The following is a 22,569-nucleotide window of genomic DNA, read 5'->3' as shown; positions in this document are numbered from 1 at the left end:
ATCTTGTGAATGAATGCTTTAAGTATTAATTCAGTGATAATAGATAATTTCTCTTTGTGTGTGTTCCATCTGCTTTCTGCTTATCTGCCCCTGTGCCTGTGTACTGCATGTCCTGATTAGACATCATGCGATGCAAACATCTGCATCATATCCTGCACTGGTGGCTTACTGTAAAAATTACTCCACTGAACACAGTAGACTTTGCTCATGTTCATGTAACCAAGTTAGTTGTTAGTAGGTTAATAATGATTCCAGCAGCCAGGATCAACAGCATGACAGCCAGAGCCACACCCCTACGCAGGAGCAGAGCCCTGTGAGGGAGCTGCTCTTCCACTGCTGGTGCCTCCTCAGTATCAATCAGCTCCATCACATCTGTTTGGCCCTGTGAGTTTCCTGGATCTTCTGGTTGGGAATCTGGACATACATATGCAAATGTGACTGTCAAATCCTCTCAGTGAAACATTGTGACCTTTGAATTCAAAGGTTCTAACAGGCATTTTTATTGAAAATGAGTTATGAATATTTTGTTTTGATTTATTGTTGGTCGTATGCATTAATTATCAAATAATATGAAAAAATAAAAGGTTTTATCTCACAAGTAATCCTAAAATTTTTATAAGGTTCCAACTATACATCCAATCAGTGCTCAGAATGAACGCAGAAGGACCAATCAAGTTCAATCTTTTTAAAGTGTTGCCTCACTGCTCTGTGATTCTTGTGGTTAAGAAGCTTAAAAGATTGTGATACCATGCGAAATCTGAAGTTTTGGAACCTCACTATTGTTGATTTTTATCAAAGATATTGTAGATAATACTGTTAAATGCCAACCAAGTTGAGGGTCCTTTTAAAAGAAAAATCTTGTTTGGACTGATGAAAAGCTGTTTTTACCATTTTAAATTACCACACAACTTGGTTTGTGTCTGTTTAGCTTGTAACTTGCGTACTTCAGCAAACAGACCATGATGAGAGTGACCACATTTCAAGCTCAGACAAAGACAATGATGACCAACTTGTGTATGCAACAAAAATTATTAGAAAATTTAGGAGCAGTAAAGAAAACAAGATTCAAAAGCATTAGCAGAAGTTTTACTAACTAAAATGTGAAACCTTTGACATGCAATATCTCAAAATGCAGATAGAAACTTATAATTCTAAGCCAAAAAAAAAATGTCAATGTCAATCTGATAAGCTACTGTTGGTAAGAAATTTATAAGCATTAATTAATGGCTTTATTAACGGTTAATACATCATTTACTAACACTTCATAGATAATTAATAAACCATTAATAAGATTTGGGTTATTCTTTTTAATGGTTTATATATTATTTATAAATTATTTAAAATTCATTTAAATTCATTGAAATTAAAGTTTCAAATTGATTATTAATAATGCCATTAATTAATGCTTACAAACTCATTATAAAGGGTGACTTATCGGTGAGTGGTACCATTTCAGCTCTAACTTATGACACTGAGCTTTTACACAAGCTTTAAAGGTGCAACGTATAATTTTTTTAGCAATATCAGTATACCATCATTACATTATCTATTATTTCCCTGCTGTATATGATAAACGTTTTATTTTCTGTAACAGTATAAAATGCTTTAGTTGCTGCATAATCTTTCTTACTTGTGTCTGTAGAGCTTCCACACACTCCAGCTCTGATCTGAGCCTGGAAGAAAAACAATGCACAAACTTTTTATTCATAAAGAATTTGCCTTGATCCATTTAGAGTGGGAAATAAACAGTACCTCTGAATACTAACCTCGAGTGTTGCCTTTTTCCAATCCATTCTCACCAAGTAGAAAATCAGGAATGAGCACTGCAGAGACACACATGTAAACAAGCCTGTCCACAGACCTGGGGGCAAAAAAAAGCAATTTTTACATCCCACTTAGGGCGTAGCAAACAGATGATGGTGAATCTCTCATGAAAAAAGGACATTAAAAAGGACATAAAATTAAAGGTAGGCAACAATACGGCACAAAACAGCTGAAGGATGAGAACATCTCTGCTGTAAATCTTACCCTTGATTCCTAATTTAGCTGCAAACATCAGTGATACTCCAATAGGAAAGCCAATACCATAGTAACCCACAAAGTTGCAAACAGCCCCAACTTTCTGTTTACCTGCTCCTCTTATAATGCCTCCTGAGGAAGCCTAGACACACAAACAGAATAAGGACGCGGTTAGATGTGCCCAAAAGATCATGAGATCTTCTTCGGATGTAATGGAAGATATACTTACTGATATTGCATCTAGAAGGAGGAATGGAGCATAAAAAGCTATGACATCCGCAACCCTCTCTCTGATTTGTCTGTTGGCAAAGAAGAGAGACTCAAAATTTACAGTTTGACAGTATAAGAGAGGTGAAGAAATGATAGGAATATTAGATTTTTGTGTGTTATATTTGAGCTCTGTGCAATATTATATTATCTTATCTTGTATCTTTGTATTGCCATTTTGTCTCAATTTAACGACCCTACACAGCATAACTGAGCACAGCTGTCAAGAGCATTAACCTCAGGTTAATATGTAAAAGAAGATGTAAGCAAAGGTCACTGTTTTCTGTGTGGGCAATAACTCAAATAATGGTGAAAGGTCATTTAAGAAACCTGTTATCTCTTCCAGACCTAACTCTGTATGTGTCAACACAGTCTGACTGTGAGTGAACAAGGTAATAAATACAGTTGTGGTCACAAAAATACATAATAGAGATATACATGAGGATATACTCACTCATCATATGTAAAGACATAAGAGATATGGTCCTTCAAGCTCCCAATCAGAATTGCCAAACATATAGAGACTGACCCTGTGGTAAAGGGTAATATACTTTTAATTATCCACCGGTTGCATCATTCAAAATGGGCTGAATTGCTCCCTTATATTCACACAAAGGACAATCACAGTCACACCCACTGCTGACGAATGACAACCTAAATAACAACCTTTCTTTAACCTTCAAGCTACTCCTGCACTAATTTCTTGAGTGAAATTAGAACAATGTAACAATAATTACGGTGTTATCTTAAGATGAAATACATGCAATTTTAATAAGATGTTAAGACATGACACAGAAATAGTGCTTAAGCGCTTACCAACCTGCACAGAATATTGCCAGTTTAGCAGACAGCTTGGCCTGCTCTGTTTCTCCAGCTCCCAAGGCATGTCCAACTCTCACATTGCCTGCCACACTGAAACCTAAAGGAAACTAATGACAAAAATTAATCTGCTGTTACACTACATGCATTAACATATGATTCATTTCACCCCATATGATTTCATTGTATATTCAGCAATAAACAATTCAGCAGTCACCATGTATGCTACATTTGCTAGTTGGTATACAACTGACTGAGCTCCGAGTTCCACTTCACTTATTAGACCTGTCAATAACAAAACAACAGTTAGATTTCAGACCCACTTTAGTTCACACTTCACAAATGCTTTAAAATCACAAAGTCACCTGTGATATCACATTACCTGCCAGAAAACCTCCAATCTCATACGTCCACCACTCAACACACAGCATGACCATGCTGGGGATGGCCAAGTGGATGAATGAACCCCAGTCCTGCAGGCACTTTTTAGACCAGCCTGGGTAGTCAAAGAATGAATGAATCATTCAATAAATCAGTTTATCGATTAATCTGTCTGTAAATGTATCTATATAGAATGTAAATGAATTAAATTAAATAATAATAATTAAATAATCATATAAATATCAATTAAGTTAATCATTAAAAAATGTTTTACATCACTAAGAATGCAAGACAAACTGGAATAAAGCAGAAAAATCATTGCATTATTGTATACTTGCATTAGATTATGTCAGTGTCTTTGTCTACTAGGGAAGACTGCTGCTTGCATGAAGGGGTGTAAAACTGGAACATTATTATTATGCCCTCAGGATATTAAATACATGGATATATGGAACACATTTTAAATTGTTGAAGACAAAGAAGTGATAGAGAAGTTCCCTCTCACCTGGTCACATAAAACATAACTTTCTGCAAAGCTCAAATGTTCACTTAAATATTTAAAACTTTCTGCATGAGTGAAAATACCTAACCACACAAAACCTTCAATGTACTGTGTTTGTTCTAGATACTGCTGACAATTTCTGATCAAAATATGAATTTAACATTCAACTGTAACAAAATGTGCTGAAGTTTTCTTAAAGCACCTTTAACACAACTTTCTAACTACATGGCTTGTGGAAATAATATCAGAAAAAACACTAGTATAAAGCCACACTCTGGGGGCAAATACATATCGGATTACAATATTCATGCATTCACTACATAAATACCTTATTTAATCTCCCCAAAAATTTAGTTTCTTGACTCCTGAGCTACAGCTTTGTTAAACTGCCAAACCACAGTTCTCCCACTTTGAGTTTTATTAAGTGCTGTAATAACTCATTATGACACAGGCTGAGAGAAACACTGGAGCCTCTAATGATATGCAGGGTCACTGTCCTCCAATGCAAATGTTGTACTCACCTCCCCAGGTAGCCTTGTGAAGACCTTTCCACATGATGTAAGCATAGAGAATCCCAGCCATGGCGAACTGGGAAAGTGTGTTGGCAACAGCAGAACCTCTGTACAGAGTATTTCATTGTGTGATTATGGTCATGTGATGTGAGCAATACTGTCGATACTAGGAGTCCTGTGCAGCTCAATAGGCGATACTTACGCCACACCCAGATTTAATGGGAAGAGAACTATGTAGTTGATGAGAGCATTAAGGAGATTGACCACAAAGCCTGTGATCACCTGTGGCCATATGATGCCCTGAAAGAGGAGTGCCAGATATTATTGTGATTAGATGGGACATTGCCAAAGAGAGAATCAAAAAAGGAGCCCTGACTTCATTTTCATGTCACATTAATATGCCGCCTTGAGCTACACTGCGGTGAAATGAATAGAAAGCTGACAAATAGAAATTTTCAGTATATTATTTTAATGTTATCCATTTGTGGATAAAAGGACACAAATCACAGGCTACATGAGCTCTCAGTCATATTAATCAATCTTTCTTGTTTCAGCTTATGACAGAGTTAATTAATGTTCACTGATTATGGACTTACCTGATTTTGCAGATATCTTGTTTCCAATGAATACATGAATGTAGCCTAGTAAAGACAGAACAAGAAAGAAAGAAAACACAACAACAATTCTCTGAGTTGCATATACTGTATTTGGACACAACAGGCTTTCATATACTAATTTTAAGAGCTGCTTAGGATCAATTGAAGCATCCCATCCCAGCTGGGCAAAGTGTAGGGACACATCCTGAATGGGTTAACACACAAACACACATTCAGCACTACATCTACAGTACGGGCCATTTAAAGCTCTCTTTCACCTCAACTGCATGTGAGCTGTGGGAGGAAACCCACACAAACACGTGGAGAGCATGTGACCTCCACGCAGAAAACACCAGGGCCTTCATTATTATAGGAAGAGTTTCATGCAGAGAGGTGTGAAATACTCACAGGAAGTGCTGGCATAAAGATCTTCACATACAACTGAGATATCCTGGAGAGAGATTCATCAACAGAATCAGCGATTCATACAAAAGAATGACAATGAAAAGCAACTATTTAGAGCAGTAGGAGACAAGTAAATTTTGAAACGGCTGACCTGGCAACCTCTGGCTCTTGTCTGACAGCCAACAGAATGGGCTCTGTGTTGATGAGGATCGCCCAGCAGGGGAAACATGCCAGTAACAAAATGAGGATCCCCCGCTGCAGAATGACCCCAACTCTCAGGAGATTACGGCCCCCATAGGTCTATAAGAAGAAAGTATATTCTTATTCTTATATTACCATTTATTTCTTTAATTACAAGACTCTGAAAATCTGATGGGAAAAATGTGTGACAGGCTCATACCTGAGAAATCAGTGTATCACATGCTGATGACAAACCAGACCCAATAGATATACCTGTAACATTAATTACCTGAGGATATAACAAACATTGGTGGATTATGCTCTGTTGTTCAACTGGTTTAATTTGACAATGTCACAGTAAGAGTAATAATATACTTACTGATATGGCCAAAGACACTCCTGCCAGCTCTACCCTTCCTAGATGGCCACAGAAAATAGTACTGACAAGACTCACTGCAAAAATCATAAACTGGGCGATAATCTGATGAGAAAAGTCAAAATGGATGAAAATCAGCTGACTATTGAGAGATCAGTAGGCTGTTATTACTGGTTTGTACACTTAATTGTATAGTTTCATAAATTAAAGCAGCCTGTATTCTTGACATGAGAAGTTAAAATGATAGTTTAAAGTGTCTCCTTTTATCATTGATCAGTATACTGATTAGACAATGAAATGTAGGCTATACTTACCACTGGTCCAGCCAGTTTAGCCAACTCTCTGATTTCTGTCTTGAAACCAACAGGGATCAACATGCGGACACGCTTTAACACAAAACATTCACTCCATGAAGAAAGTGGTGAGCTCTGTGTGGTGCTCTCCATGATTCAACTGTTGCTCTATTCACCGCTGTGTGTTGCGATATTAAGCCCTTTTTCCTTCAGCTCAGTCGAGGATCTCTGTCAGTGTGTGTGGTGATGAAAGCTGTTGTAATTCCTGTATTCATGTGAGACACATGAGATCACTGGAAGTCTGTTACTTCCTGTGAGTCAGTCGGTGGGGACAAAGGTCACACTTCAATGGGATATGAAAACATGAATTTTGAACAAAGTGTGAGCTCAAACCTGACAGCACTGTATTAATATTCAGCTCTACCAGGACTGAAAACATTATTAAATCAGATCAATAATTGAAAGAATGCAGGTACACTTGGAGTAACTGTCTAGGCTGTAGGTCATGTGACACCTTCTGAAAAGACAGTGAAAGAAAAATAACTTTTAGCAGATGAAATAACAGTGAAATAAAAATGCTGCCTTAAAGTAGTAGAAGTAGATTATTATGAGATTATGATTAAAGATAATACTAAAAAGTGAAAGTGAAAGTGAAGTGAAATTTTCAATCTGTTAAAAACAGATTTTGTATGTAATTCCTGTAATGGAAACGATATCTTATGAAATATTATATTTGACAAGTGAATAGATTTGTTATTGCTATTACAAGTATGATCAAGTCTATAGGCTACAATTTATCCTTTACAGCAAAAGATGATATATTATTTATTCACTAACATCTACATATGTTTTGATGCTGCTGTTTACCAACAGATGGAGCTATTTCCCTAATTATGCATTCTGAAGTTGTTCCAGTTCCTTGATGTGCATTTCAGGTTGTCTATATTATATCACAAATGAAATAAAATGAATTATTAGCACAAAGACATTAAATGTCATCAATTTCCCCATTGAATCAGTTTATTCATTACAAATGCCAAGTGTAAAAAAAAAAAAAAAAAAACTCCGTTTGTACCATTGTTTTTTAAGGTGATGGTGGATTGATTTATGAAGGAATTTTCATTCTTTTTTCATGATTTACAGGGTTATTTGATTATTAATGTAAAAAGACTATTAGCTTAAGACAAGTTACATTAAATGAACCATACATAATTACCTAATAATGTATTCAATTTCACAATTACCAGTCCTAAATTTCTTTTTGCAAATTTCAGATGAGAAATAAGAGGTATTGAGATTAAGGTTGTTTTGATGGGAAGTTCCTGCTTTATATTAGAGAGTGGAAAGAGATTTCTTTTAAAGGGTGTTTTAAAAAACATAGAATTTCATGTTTTCTCATATGCCATCAAAAAAATTAAACTAAAACTAATGTTAAAATGGCTTAAATGTAAATATAGGATTGTTTAAAGAGATAATGAAGTTCGTAGAGTTCTGTAAGAGGACAATTCTCAAATCTCCTGTCCAGGTAAGGTCAACTGAGGAAGCAAAGTACATTGAAAGTAAGCAGTTTCACACCGGTTTGACCCCTAAATACTGTAACTTCACCACTAAGTCATAAGCTGGCTAGACTCAGGTGTCATTTATTCTGGCTACCAGGGCATAAAAACAATCAAAGATCTCTTTCGCAAGAGGCTCATAGAAGAAAAACTACTCAATGTGTTTGTTACACTGAACAACCTCAGCATCAAGTGACGCTGTCCTGTAGGTCTGTGGGAAAGACGTCATTATACTGGGGCAATTTGGGATGAACATGCAAGCTCTTTGACCGCCAAAGTGTCTGTGCTTTGTTTTGAAATGCAAGGGAAAAACAGACGGGCCACTTTGAATCACCTGACTGCAAATGTCAAGACGCAATCAACCAGGCATTTTCATCCAGACAGTGCATTGAGAACTTCAGAGAGAGGGACACAATAGTAGGGTTGCAGTCCTTCAACCTCTTATTACACCTAAAAATGCCAATTTTGTAAGTGAAGCGGGGCAAAGAACACATGAACTGTGGTCATAAAGGCAGATGAGTCATCCTTCACCCAGTTATTGAGCACATGTGTGGCACACTTGTTTAAAAGGGAAAGGCTCCCTAAGGTAAAGGGTTCTGGGAACTTTTCCTGGCAAGACATACTGTATATCTACTTGACACAGTAAACTGCAGTAAACACAAAGTGTTTGTAAGACACTGCGTAAGCTTCTGTAATGCAGCATCTCTGTTGGGATGGGAGTGCATTCTTTCAGGATGACTGCTCCATTTCGATTGGTCATTGAATGAAAAAACAGAGCTTCTGGGCTACTATTAAGCTTAAATGCCTCCTCCTTTCTGTGCAAGCTGTATGGTAAAGTGGGATATTACATGCCCATAGGTTTGTTGTGAGGTAACTAAAAACAAAATTATTTAGAAATATGCAGTGAAAAAGCATAATATCAACTGAACAGTCAAACTCAATTTTACCACAGGGGCACAAGATCCACTTTAGGCCCTTATCATGTCAATGGATCATGTGTTTAGTAGTACATCTCCACATATTTCCAAGTACAATTACAGTTCATCAAAAAATAACTAACCACTAAGTTAAACCGAGACTTCTGGAGGCCTAGGAGGCCTTGTATATACATTACTACAAAACTGACCTACCCTCTCAGCTTAAGAGGTCTCTTTAAGGAATATGTTGACATTTTGGGAAATATGCTTATTTGCTTAGAGTTCAATGGAAAGATCAACACCACTCTCATGTCTGTGCACCAATGCTGATGCTTTAACCAGTCACCAATTAGCTTAGCATAGAGACTGAAAGCAGGTGGAAACAGCTACCTAGTCTTGGCCCTGTGATTTACAAAGAAAAAAAAAATCTGCCTATCAGCACCATGTATTCATTCGTGAGCTTTAGAGGTGTTGGTAGGTGGATTTTTTTTTTTCTCTTTGGACAGAGCCAGACTAGCTATTTCTACTCCTTATGCTAAGGTAGGCTGACTGCTGCTGGCTGTAGCTTTGTGTGTTCATGTTCTATGCAAATCTGACACTCTGTGATACAGAAAATATTCTTGGTCACTTGTAGGTAATGAAAGTGTAATGACTTACATACCTGTATGATCCCACCAAGGAAATGATTGTAAGGCCAGTTTTAGTTTTGAATGATGAAAGAATGCAATGAAAAGCCCTCTGTCTACTTTTGGCTCTCTTAGCTTTTGGCATGACTCTTGTCCACAGTTTAATTGGATACTCGAATTGCTAACTGAAACCATCTCTATACACAGTGCCAGGAAGGGCTGATTGTATCAGACAGGCAACATATTGTCCTTATGTGGAACTGATACAGAGTAGGTGGAAGGCCAATACTTGCTTTAAAAGCCTCCTCATCCACAAAATACTCTAAGATGCAACAGGTGGACTAGACACAAAATATGCTCTTTGACCTGTGTGCCTTGAAGTTTTTCTTGAATCCCAAATGATGGCATATTTTGACTGTAGTCACTTATTAAGCTTGCTACTTGCTTACTCTGCAAACAGAAGGCCTAGTTTATAATGAGTTAATAGAAATGTGTTTCTGGGTTCACCAGAGGTCTTTGTGTGTGCAGTCAATTGCATGAAACCCCAACAAAGAGACTGGCTTGCAGGTTCAGTTTCATACTGAAGCCTTACATGTATATATAGCCAATAATGGAAGCTATGATACATGAGGATGTGTTTCAATTGGATAATGAGTGGGTGTCGGAGAGGCAGCAAAGGGAGAGAAAGGCACTGTAATTACATAAGCTTTTTTTCCTCAGTGGGACCCGAGATCATAGTGATCTGAACTGCTTTATGCACCCAACCGCTTGTTAACCACTTTTAAACCGTCTAACATTTTAATTGTCCAACAGAAGAACTGAGGTCAGACTTTTGATGTGATCCTTTCATTTCCCAGCTAGCTTTGCTGCAATGTGACATGTTTTCCTCTGTTGCACGACACCACCAACATGTCTTTGGTGCTGTTTATTGCCATAGATATGCTGTCTTATGATTAACTATTTGGAGTGTCTGCCAATCTTATGTCCTGCCTGTAAAAAATCATTCTCATCATGGTGATAGAGACTTTTTGGGCTATAAGGGATCTCTTTGGAAATGTCTCCTTTGAGCTCATAGTGTTTATGACGCAAGACAGACTGGACATTTATAACTACCTTGACCCTTGGCTAACGCAGTGTCTCGGCAAGAGGACAATGAGACAGAGCTCTTGCTTGCATACATTAGGTGTGGCCTTTCAGTCAAGGAATACTGTGGCTTCCCACACTGTGTTTATGGGATTATATCAGCTTTATGCATGAGACAAGAGGTCACTAAGCAAGAGGCACTATAAGCACCTGTGCACTTTAAAATGCACAGTGTAAAAATGGCTGTGAAATCCACAGTCATTTATCAGCTTCTGCAAAGTTAATTGCTGTGAATATTTTTACAGTGTAGCACTGTGTATTAGGCCTAAAAACACAGTAATCAACACTTTGTAGAGTGTGTAGAAAATCACAGTAATTCAATTGAATTCAAACTTTATTTCAGACTCACAAGAGGGTCCATAACATACATATATATATATGTACATATATATACAATATATATACATATATATGTGTATATATATACCAGTGGATACCGATACCATCTTGGGCAGTATGTCGTCTGTCGCTCCTCTAAAGAAGCAGACGTAGATCCCCACTTCCTCTGTCGATCTGGACGTACTGCACGTCTGAGAGCTACTCTGCGGGTTTCACCTGCAGTCTATATATAAATATATGTATATAAAAAATATATATTTTTTAAAAAACAGACATAAAAGATAAAACCACAACAATTCATCATTTAATTTCAAAAACAATACATATGTAGACCTGTGTTTCCTGAGCCTGGATGAGTACCGAGAACAGCTCTTCCTAGGGCTGGTTAAAGCCTCTATGATACTGTTCTCTGACTTATCCATGCAACCAGTAATAGTCATACTATGGCAGAAACTATGATGTTACTGTAGAAACAGTAACCATTATACTACTGTAGAAAATCACAGTAATATTCATACTACTGCAGAAACCATAACATTACTGTACAAAATCACAGTTATACTACTGTAGAAAATCACAATAATATTCACACTACTGCAGAAATCATTATACTACTGAAGAAAATCACAGTAATATTCATACTACTGCAGACACCATTATGTTACTGTACAAAATCACAGTAATAATCTCACTACTCTATAAAATCACAGTAACCATTATGTTACTGTAGTTAAGGTAGCTGCTGTGTTTTCCCTAATCACTAATTTGAAGATTATTTTGTAATACTTTCAAATAAACCCCTCAAATTCATGGTGTGAATTAAAGAATTTAGACATTAGTCTGTAATAATTATTTTTTCCCATGAATTCAGATACTTAAAGATAGACTTGTTTCTTCATTCTTCTGCAGGCTTTTACTTTCAGTTTTTAAATTTGTCTCAGTGTTTATCATGTCATGACAGGCTATCTGTGAAGTTTTGAGCTGATTGGTTGAGCCAAAGAAATGCTTCACGCGATCCCTTCGCAGAGTCAGTCTAGGTGCCAAAAGTTCTTTACTGCAGCCAGTTTGGGACTTGACAGCTTTTTGGATTACAAAGATTTTCTTTTTAAGTGTTCTTGCCTGTTTTTGCTCAGTGTAAAGATGTCAGACAGTATCATAGATGGATAATGTAATTGTGCTAACATTATTTTTGTTAGCTAGTGATCTGCAAGCTAAAAGAAATCCATAATTAAACCTGACTGCATTGTAGTTAACTGAAACAGCTTACTATTCTAACTTGTCAGCATGCCTTAACATTAAAGATGTTAGCTTTGTATCTTCTGCATTCAAAGCATTGACTGTATGGATGTCATGACAGCTCCCCAAAATTGAAGCCATAACATTTCGATCGCCCCCTGATGGCTGGCTGCAGTATATGTCATAAGGACAGTATAGGTCCCGCCCCTTCCATGTTAGCAGATAGGACATGAGCCAAACAAAAATATTAAAGTTCACGTCAAATAAATTATTCCTCAAGATGGTTTCTGTCATTTTAGGCAGTTCTTATCATGCTGATGTATGTCCAAGTGTTCATTTTTCTTATAAGTTTGTTTTTAATTTGTTATTTGACAATATAAAAAGGGGGTGTGACATCATGATTGACAGCTGTGACAGCTGCTCTCAAACCTCTGTCAGGCAGGTTATAGCTGGGGGGGGGGGGCACGGGCCATCATCCTGCCGCCCTACTCTACTGCGCAGACTCTGGCTCCAAATTACATCACATAAGCCAGATGGCAGCTCAAAAAAGATTTTACTCCACCACCTCATTTCTGCTTCACAAAGCTTTTCTGCTTTGTATACGATTAAACAGCAAGGGAAAGTGACGCTCGTTGTTCCAGACATCAACACTTGATCCAGTTTCCTGTGGTTGTATATGCATCAATTTATATGTATTATTTTCCCCAAAATAATCAAATGTATGGCAGTTTTAGTTAATGTGCACTTGTTTCTCTGTAGGGATGGCTACTGAAACCTGGTATTAAATCAGCCCTGGGGTTAAAGTAGTAAAGACTTTAGTACTGATAAGCGCCAATGTTACCAGTTCTTTTATTGGTACTTTTGAATGTTTTGGTGTTATCACGGTGAAGCCTCTCCTCTGCTCCTCCACATACACACACAAACGTGAACACACGGAGCGAAGTTAGCGGACAGCAGAACACAGGTGAAGTGAAGATTACTCGAGCTGACAACAACTACACTTGTTACTGTAAGTGCAATAAAACCTTAGTGAGTAAAAAGCCAATACTTTATCAATACAACTGTTCAACAAGCATGAACATGTAAAAAAAAGTGATATTTCTGTGATATAACTGCTTAGCTTAGTTTGTCACGTATATCTATATATAAAATCTGGAAGATTCTTGTGAACCCAGCTGCTGACTGAGACAAATCAATAAGAGTATCGAACTGATAACTGAACTGATAAGGAGTATCAATAGGAGTAGTGATTGTCAGTGTGCAGTCACAAATATTAATATGAAAGTGACAAGAATTTTAACTTTTTTTCTTTTACTGACTGATGTAAAATAATTGGATAGTTTAAATAAGTAAAGGCCTACAAGTTTTTTGTTCAGTAAGGAGAGAAATAGGACTCCTTCATCACTAGTAACATACTTTTTCATTTTATACTTATGCATAAAGAAGTGCCTTTGCCAGGGCTGAAAATCGTGGCCATAATGCACCAAATTGCACTGTTAAAAAAAAAACATTGGTGGCATGCCCCTGGACCCCCCTAGGTGACTTCATGCCTTTGGCACCCGTTGCTGTGCAGCTCTGCCGCACAACCTGGACACAAGTAGAAAAAACTTCAGTCAAAAGATTTTTCCTCACCAGCATCCATGACAGCTACAATCACTGTAGACACACTATCATTATATTGCTGTGTTTCATTTTACAGGCACGATTTCCTTACTGTGACTTTAAATACAGTATCATTAAATTACTGGGTTTTATTTTACAGTTACAACATTGCTACTGTAAATATAAACACAGTAAACTTACTGTAAAAAGCTACTGTAAAATAAATTATAGTAAGTTTTTTTTAACTTATTGCTAAGTTAAAATCTTACTGCTACTGAATCAGCAGTTAAAATTTTAAGTATTAAGTATTTTAAAAGCACGCAGACCATGACTATACTATATCTGGTCCATTATATGATGTGTTTTTCCAGTGTAGGTAAACTATTGTATGCAGAGGCAATGTAATAAAAAAAGAAACAATAAAACTAACTTACATTTAAAAAGTTTTTTATTTTTCATGTAGGCCAACAAGAGTTCATTTATTATTTTCCCAATTTAACGTGTGCAAAAGTCAGAAGAAAAAATATATACATTGATTCTTAAATACAACTTTATTGCAACTGCAGACAGAATTCATTATTGCAGTGAGACACTGCACAATGTCAGCACATCCTGTATTGACTAAAATATTGAAAATGGGTTTACAGTACAATAAGTCAGTATGTTTGCACAAGGCACATATAGGTTTCTTACTCTGTGACGATACATTTCAAAGTTCAACTGATGCTGGAAGCACTGTATCCCCTCATATGTAGGTCAAAGCAGGGCTCAATTTGGATGCATGGGGGCAAAAGTACATGTTTATTTGGAGTCATTTCTCTTCTGTACTGTACAAATTAGCCCATTATCTTTAAATGTGAAAACAGCTGACCCAACTAACAGAATCTAGTTTGTCAAATGTGCATACAAAACGTCAGGTGTTTTACTTACGTAGAAGTAGCAAAACGACAATTTTTATTTGCAAGTAAAAGTCTTGCACTGAATTAGTGAAAGTACAGAAGTATTGACATAAAAATGTGTCAAAAGCAAAAGAACAGTATTATAGTCAGTATTATATGTAATACTTTTATTGAATTATTATTATTATTATTAAAGTATTAACATTTAAGTTGTATCTGGTTGAGGTGGGGCTTATTTTAACAGCTTTAGATACTGTTGGGTAGTTTAATCTACAACAATACATCATATTTTACAAACTCATCATTGGATTTCTATATAAATTCTTAGTCTTAAACGCAACTAATAACTACAGCTGTCAAATAAATGCAGTAAAGTAGAAAGTACAACATTTTGCTCTGAAATATAATAGAGTAAAAGTTTAAAGTAGCATAAATTAAATTATTCAAGTAAATCACAAGTACCTAAAAATGCCCTAACGTACATTATTTGAGTAGTTATGTTCTACAACTGCTTAATAGTGCTATATTATACAGTGTGGCTTATTGCTATTTGAATGTGGCTACCTGTGACTATGCATAATGCTTCTAATAACTTAAAACTTATCAACAGCTCTTCCTTTGATTTCCTTTTTCATAATGAGACCTGATTTGAATGGTGTTTCTAGTTTTATCTGCCTAGGAGGATAACGGTCTCTTTTTCATTAAGGACATGAATACTGTGAGTATGTGATTTCTGTCATATTGTTTTTTGGCCATGAGGGGTCTTTTTCAACATCATTATGGTATAATGTAAATAGAAAGTTAAGTAATTTCACCCTCCAACCATTTCTTCTATTCTCAGTCATATTCATCACCACTTTCTGTCACAAGCATAAGACTCAATGGTCAATGAAAACAAGCCTTGTGAGACTTGCATCCTAGCAGCACTTGTACACAGGCGGTCCACCGTGTCGTCCTGTGCTGTCACTCTGACCAGAGGTCTTAGATTGGCACCTGTGGAGAGGGAGGGCAGGGTGTGCGTGGATCACCTCTTAAGGCAGAACCAGGCTCACACCCCGGTGACGTTGGCCCAGGCAGGGAAGGAGTCTAGGTCAAACATGGCCTTACCCCAGCTGTTGATGGCCAGTGTGATGCAAAGGATGCCAATGATGTTCATGATGATTCCTGTACTGGCCTGATGGAGAAGAGGAATAGCAGTGATCTTGAAACAGTGTGTCAACATTTTGGGAGACCTTATGTTTCCCAAAATGTTGAAATTTGGGAAACATTTAATTTCCTCAAATGTTGAAATACTATATTGTAATAGTGTATTCAGTGTATTCATCATCAAAATGTTGACTCATAACTCAGTGGTATTTAAACAGCTAGTTTGGCTGTCCAAAAGTCAGAAAATCCACCTACCAGCACCTCTAAAGTTAACATGTTATATCTCATTTGTTTTATCAGTACAAAAAACAAAGTGTACAAACAACAAGATGTGGTTTTACGGGACGGTTTCTATGCTTTGCTTTTTGGTGCTAGTATGTGGATTTTGTTACCTTTGACAGAGCCAGGCTAGCTGTTTTTCTTTATGCTAAGCTAAGCTAAGTGGCTGCTTTTGGTAGCTTCTCATTCACCATACAAACATGAGAGTGGTATCAATCTTCTCATCTTCTTCTCATCTAACACTCAGCAGTAATAGGTGTGTTTCTCAAAACTATTCCTTTAACAGTTTCAGGTCGCAACCACAAGCGACTGTGAACACATGAATTTAGCTGTCTAATAGTGGCCATAAAGTAACAGCTTTGCATGTTCAACGTATAATTTACTGAATAAACACAGGAAGCCACTGCCATACTCACCATGTCAGCAACCTTGAGGTATCCATAAGAGAAGACGATGGCATTTGGAGGCGTAGCAACAGGCAGCATGAAGGCGAAAGAGGCACTCAGAGTACAAGGCACCATGACGTATAATGGATTGATTCCAATGGACTGGGACTGGAAGAATCACACAGAGAGCATCAGCAGTCTGAGACAGGGATGAACACACCCTTGATGACAAAAGCCTCCACTCCTCTATCTGGCTATTTTTCTGCAACCGTAATCATTGACTCATAACTCAGAGTGAAATGTGTGCAATTCTGTGCGGAGTGAAAACTCTCATTAAGTGGGTGTAATTAAGATGCAATTCCTGCAAGCTTGGGGCTGAGTCATGATATCTAAAATAGAAAAGTACTACATGTGTAACGATAATGGCAGACTACTAAGATGCAGAAAACATTACTCTGTGGAATTTCTGTCTGAATTACATATCCCACAGCACAGTATCTTACAAGTGCACAGTAATTTTTGGTTCTCAAAATAAACAAAGGGTGAAAAGACTGGGACTTTATAGTTAGTCTTATTTAAACTATTGGCTGTATATCAGGTTACCATGATGAAAGTGTTTTCTATTGTCTGATGTTTTTTGTTTAAATCAAATGCTAAATATTCAACGATTGACAGAATGACAAATGAAGTGACATGCCACAAGCCATGACTGCCACAAGTGTCATGTCCCCACTTTCAGCTGCATGTAACTGATCAGATGCTCTTTTCTGTCTCTCCCTTCTCTTTCTATACTGTTTTCAAATGAGAGTTGGACACCCTTGTGTGCCACTTGGAATCGCCCTTAATAAATATCTGTCTGAATACCCGAGCTTGGCACAGTCTTTCACAACCCAGCTCTGGCGTTCTCTTGACTAGCATGCACAGTAATGCCATTCTTCAGCTGCAATGGGGTGGGCAGCATTACAAGGCACTGTGCTGAATTGGTGTGTTTGGCAGGTTCCTAATGGGAGGAGGGGCCCGGGGAAGGGGACAAACATATTCAGCCTGAATGACCAACTAGATGGGTAACCAAATAAGGGAAAATAGGCCGGCTTCCACTGGGAGTAGTTTCAATGCTGGACTCCAATTGGGGAGATCCGTTCAAAAGAAATTACCGTAATTCCTAAAATAGTGGCCGGAGCCTTTATTTACTTCAACTGCAGAGGGTACCACTGGTGCTTACTGGAGGCTTATATTAGAAGTAGGCCTCTATTTCTAATTCCCTCTGTTTGAAAAGTATATTTGCTCATATTTTAGTACAAAGCCTCCTTGTTTCTGATCTGCTTCAATTTGCTCTGTTAAATTTTTGTTACAACGTTACCAGCAATCCACTTAGGCTGATATGCAAAACAATAATTCTAGCACTTGAGTTCCATCCGGAATGTGTTGGCAGTTCACCACTTAGCTGTAGCATGGGGGTAGCATGCTCATCGATGGTAACTACTATTTATATTTAACTGGTATGCACATTTTATAACAGGCAACAGGAGTTTATCCACCATTTTTTTTCCCTGGCCTGTTTTTGGAGCCAGCCTTTATTTGTTTGTGTCGGCCACGCCCCCAGCCATTATCAGAGACCCAGCTTTTAATTGACTGCTATCTATTATTTGAGGAAATACAGTACACTAGGAGGCACTTCACCTCACTGAACCACAGCTGCCAAACATGATTGTCTGTCACCTGCAGTCTAACATGCTGCTTCTTTCTTTCATCAAACACATTTCACTTTCTCTCTAAGAACTCTTACCATTGAGGCTAAGACCGGTAGGAAGAGCGTCGCAGTGGCTACATTACTAGTGCACTCTGTGAAGGTAGCAATCAGCAGGCATAGGACGATAGCAATTGCCCAGGGAGGGATGCTCTGTAGGGGTGTCATTTGATCTCCCATCCACTTCGAGAGTCCTGATTCCTAAAAAGATATATATAACATAAACATATACAGGGTAAAACCTTTTCCTGGAAATGTCTGCAGTCTTTATCTGTACAGCTGAGTTAACATTTGCTCATTTACCATGATTACACAGTGTAACTCAGTGGTATTTAAAGCATAAAATTCAGAATAGAATAATTTGAACTAGCATCGGTAGGAAATGTTTGGTTTGCATTGGCAATAACCTAGCACAACTCTGATTTGGTGTTAGGAGAGTAAACAGAAAACCGTAAAGCTAAATTAAAAAAAGTAACTTTGGATTACATATGCTCCTCATTACATGTGAATCCCTTGTATATAGGATTTGAATCAAGTGTGGGAATGGCACTTGATTGAATTGTAACAAAAGTGGGGTTTGATTTCATGAAAAGATTTAAACACACATAACCATGAAGCCACCACCACACTCTCCACTCCACAGACATTAGAATTCACACCACATTATGTGTAAGCTCTTAGCGTAATGTCCCATTAACATTATGACTGTCACTGCCACTTACTTCACTTCCCTTGGCCAGGGCAAAACCTCCTCCAAGAAGAAGCACGATGCCCCATGGTAACTTCTTCTGGGCAACTTTCCAGGTGAGTAGAGGTGGAGTTGGGCCAGCAGTTTGATGAGGTGCTACAGATCCAATAAATTCAATATCAGTGTTAAATCAATGCAACTCTGATATAACTGAATGAAATTTATTCAAGCAGAATGATGGCTCACCTGTGTCAAAGCTTTGAGTCCTCCATGAACAGAAACGTGGGGGTTTTGAGGGCAGAACAAAGAGGAGGACGGCAATGAAGACTGCCACGGTAGCATCTGTCACGTACCTAAGAGGTGAAGAGGTGAGGGAGTGAACATGCACACTTATATGAAAGTTTCTTCAAAGCAAATAATTCATAAGAGATTAATAGGTTAATTTGAGTGGAAATCAGATGTAGTTTTGTATACAAACTCTGCTCTGGAGTTGAAGATATCTGTTGCCCAGCCGTCCACAAAGCCTGGATCCCTTGTGAACCACAACACGACCAGCAGAGTGAAGAGACCCAAGACGCTGATCTCTCCAAAGGACATGGGCCCCAGCAGACGATGCTGCTCACGGATCACATTATAGGCAGCAATCTCCTTCTCTGTCTTCACTGCTCCACAGCCCCATGTCTTCTTAAAACTAAAGGCATCACAAGGGAAACAAAATCTTTGTGTCACCTCTGCACTCAATCACATTCTTGATGCGGTAAAAGTTTCTTGATGTCGATTCAAGTCTCTGTCACTATAATTAGGCTTTAACCATCACCAAACTCACTTGAATCCCACAAAGACAAACTGCAGCCAAAGCCAGGCCAGTGTGAGCATGAGGATCATGTTAGGGAAGGCGAAGCCGAACCAGGAGGCGAAGTTAATCACATCTCCATTTTGAGGAAAGAGTCTAAGGAAAACAACAAATGGGAATAAAATATTTTGATGAACAAGGTTAAAAAAATGGAATACTACTAAAGAACAAAACACTCACTGGCTCATCTGGCCCTTGAGCACCAGATTGGGACCAGTCCCTGTTAGCGTGGCAGTGCCTCCGATGCTGGCAGCATAACAAACACAAAGGGTCATCCCTTTACACATTCTCCGTCTTTCGGCTGCCTCCTTATGCCTTGTAGCCTCCACTGTGGCATCCAAGAAAGTCACCATCACTGGGCCTTCAGACAGAGACAGGAATGAGAGGATCTACAAGCAACATAGTTTTTTAATGCTGTGCATCATACTAAAATCTGTCTCTTAAAGATGATCACAGCTAACCTTGTCCCTCACTCTGTTTCTCTGTCTGTGAAGGCAGTTTGCTATCCGTCTCTGATGTCTGGACCTGCTCCTCTGAGCTGAGGATCTGAGGTAGCTCTGCGTCACTGTTGTTGAGCTGTTCCAACACTGCTTGAACAATAGGCACCATCATGGCTGTGGTAGCTGTGTTACTGATCCACATGGACAAGAAGGCTGTCACACCCATGAAACCCAACATCAACCTGCCAGGAAGATTAAAAAAACAAAACATATACTGTTAGTGGCCTTCGGTTGGAAGAGGGGGCCTTGAGTGTTTTACAACTATCAATAACAAAAAGAGGGAAAGACTTTTATGACGGAATTAAAAACTTGAAAATAGTTTTCTTATCTACAGCTGTTTTCGAAATCACAGGTGATTAGATATGGTTCAGACATGAAGGTCATAAAATATGACAAGCCAAACAGAGAATCTGCTGTGGAGGCGTGCAACTGAGCCACTCACAGTGCCGGGCGCACACCAACAAATAGCAGCACCCTCAGGGCGATGCGCTTGTGCAGATTCCAGTGTTCCACGGCTACTGCCACCATCAGCCCCCCCACAAACAACATGTTTGTGTCCTTTAGGTACTGCATGCACACCTGGAACAGAAGGGTCATAGTTCACACAGGGTAAGTGTGACTGATAAAGTTGAGAAAGTTTGATAGACTCCTGCTGTAATTTCACTTACGTCTTTTGACTGCATGATGCCAAACAAGGGGAAAAGGAGGGCTGGGAGCAGAGCTGTTATAGCCAGTGGTAGGACCTCTGTGCACCAGTACACCGCCATCAGGATTATCACATAGGCACATTCTGCCTCCTGCATGAAAACATGGAAAAACATACAGAAAAATGCACACAAGGACTTTCTTTTATGGTTCAAGGTCCCTTATGGAAAGATGCCACATATGGTGTGAAAAAAATGCACAACAGCCTCAAGATTCAATAACTGTTATATAATTTTTTAATGGGATGTTATGACAGTTCAAAGGGCAAAGTGTACTTGTTAGTCTATTATTTCTGGTAACCTGATTGTACATTTGAAAGATGTAGATTATACTTCTAAGCTCTATAAATATCCCTCAAATTATTATCATATGACATTCATTTTTCATGATTTATTGCCCTGCAGCCTGTGTAATAAAGACTTTTGAAACCTTTAAAGAAAAAGCCTTGGTCACTTTAAATCAAAACTTTTCAAAGAATCCCCTTTCTCTGGTTTTTGCAAGCAAGCAAAGAATCCTAAACTTAATCTTCTATCAGTCTGAGTCTTCTTCTCTCCAAAGAGCACCTCTGTTCATAGTAGGCACAGGCTACCTCTACCCTATGTCCTTGTTCATGGCTACTTTACATTGGAGTCTCTGCTTATCATAACATGCGTGTTGCCTGTGTGCATGTCCCTATGTCACATGTAGCGGTGGCAACGTGGACAGAACCCTTTGACTCTGTGTTCCCACGCTGGACATGACCCTTCATGTTAACAACAAGGAGTTAAAATAACAGAAATCCACCAGCCTCAGGCAACACTGGACAGTTCTCATGCATTTTTCTCCAAGGGCGCTGTGCAGTTGTGTGCCGCATCAACAGGTGCAATAGAGATCCAGCGCAAATAAGACTCATTTAAAAACGGCATTTTCTGGCAAAAAATTATCTTCCGGAGCACAGAATTTACGGATGAATTTAGTCAATTTATATATTAAAACTGCATGTACATGAAGTGATTTCCCCCCCTAATTAGACTAACTTAATCATAATTAAAGAAGTTCTGAGTGGTGCAGGATATATGTTGCAAAAAAACTAAAAGTCACCATTCAACACTTCAACTGTCTTGTGCTAAAATGACCAAGAGCAAAATTTCGCCACTCTGAAGGCAAAGTTTAATTCAAATGAATCTATTGTTTCATTCAAATCTGTTACATACCGGTGTCGCGATCACCAAAGGCAATGGAAGAAGGAGAAAAGGAGACGAGAAGAGAATAAGCTCATTCTTAACAGAGCGCAGATATTTGAAGAATGCCATCCTAAAGGAAAACGGAGAAAAGGAAGCTTTTGCACCATGGATCGCGCTTTTGAAGCTCAGTTCAGAGGGGGAGGAGGAGGGTGGGGGAGGAGGGGAGTCCCACAGCAAATAAAGGAGAGAGAGAGAGAGACTGAGAGAGAGAGAGAGAAAGCGAGAGAGAGAGAAAGAGAGGTACAAATCACAATGAAGAGAGAAAGGGTATATAGTTGTGAGCCATAGAAATATTCTATGGATTACAACAAGAAGAGCTGATTGATTGATTATTCTTAGAATCAACAAAAGTTCTTTCACATAGTCCACAAACC

General features: G+C 38.3%; 2 protein-coding genes across 2 annotated transcripts; both read right to left on the bottom strand.

The window, feature by feature from the left end:
* Positions 1 to 23: 23 nt before the first annotated feature.
* Positions 24 to 6,642, bottom strand: slc47a3 (solute carrier family 47 member 3). The gene is made up of 17 exons (XM_067595065.1): positions 6,372 to 6,642; positions 6,061 to 6,162; positions 5,902 to 5,970; positions 5,653 to 5,801; positions 5,505 to 5,547; positions 5,097 to 5,141; positions 4,703 to 4,800; positions 4,510 to 4,607; positions 3,488 to 3,601; positions 3,323 to 3,390; positions 3,107 to 3,215; positions 2,741 to 2,816; positions 2,249 to 2,318; positions 2,029 to 2,161; positions 1,767 to 1,861; positions 1,631 to 1,673; positions 24 to 414 (listed from the first exon to the last, which is right to left on the bottom strand). The coding sequence occupies exons 1-17, from the start codon at positions 6,501 to 6,503 to the stop codon at positions 212 to 214; spliced, it is 1,647 nt and encodes a 548-aa protein (XP_067451166.1). The 5' UTR covers positions 6,504 to 6,642; the 3' UTR covers positions 24 to 211.
* Positions 6,643 to 14,233: 7,591 nt separating this feature from the next.
* Positions 14,234 to 22,356, bottom strand: LOC137186266 (Na(+)/citrate cotransporter-like). The gene is made up of 12 exons (XM_067595059.1): positions 22,166 to 22,356; positions 20,936 to 21,064; positions 20,710 to 20,846; positions 20,229 to 20,449; positions 19,948 to 20,128; positions 19,741 to 19,863; positions 19,393 to 19,605; positions 19,161 to 19,267; positions 18,949 to 19,070; positions 18,266 to 18,427; positions 16,510 to 16,647; positions 14,234 to 15,842 (listed from the first exon to the last, which is right to left on the bottom strand). Exons 1-12 carry the CDS (start codon positions 22,262 to 22,264, stop codon positions 15,717 to 15,719), a joined length of 1,758 nt encoding a protein of 585 aa, XP_067451160.1. The 5' UTR covers positions 22,265 to 22,356; the 3' UTR covers positions 14,234 to 15,716.
* Between the last annotated feature and the right edge of the window lie 213 nt (positions 22,357 to 22,569).

Source organism: Thunnus thynnus, chromosome 7 (genome assembly GCF_963924715.1).
Source record: "Thunnus thynnus chromosome 7, fThuThy2.1, whole genome shotgun sequence".
NCBI classification, from domain to species: Eukaryota; Metazoa; Chordata; class Actinopteri; order Scombriformes; family Scombridae; genus Thunnus; species Thunnus thynnus.
The sequence above is the reverse complement of the archived record's forward strand: the minus strand, read 5'-3'. Positions and strand labels throughout refer to the sequence as shown.

Excerpts from the sequence above, each read along its gene's own strand:
- LOC137186266 (XM_067595059.1), bottom strand. The coding sequence starts at position 22,264 with ATGGCATTCTTCAAATATCTGCGCTCTGTTAAGAATGAGCTTATTCTC. Across the intron at positions 19,606-19,740 it reads TTTGTCTTTGTGGGATTCAA|TTTTAAGAAGACATGGGGCT; the intron begins GTGAGTTTGGTG and ends TGATGCCTTTAG. Across the intron at positions 16,648-18,265 it reads TACCGGTCTTAGCCTCAATG|TCCCAGTCCATTGGAATCAA; the intron begins GTAAGAGTTCTT and ends TGATTCTTCCAG.
- slc47a3 (XM_067595065.1), bottom strand. The coding sequence starts at position 6,503 with ATGGAGAGCACCACACAGAGCTCACCACTTTCTTCATGGAGTGAATGT. Across the intron at positions 3,391-3,487 it reads GATTGGAGGTTTTCTGGCAG|GTCTAATAAGTGAAGTGGAA; the intron begins GTAATGTGATAT and ends TGTTATTGACAG. Across the intron at positions 1,674-1,766 it reads GGAAAAAGGCAACACTCGAG|GCTCAGATCAGAGCTGGAGT; the intron begins GTTAGTATTCAG and ends TTTTTCTTCCAG.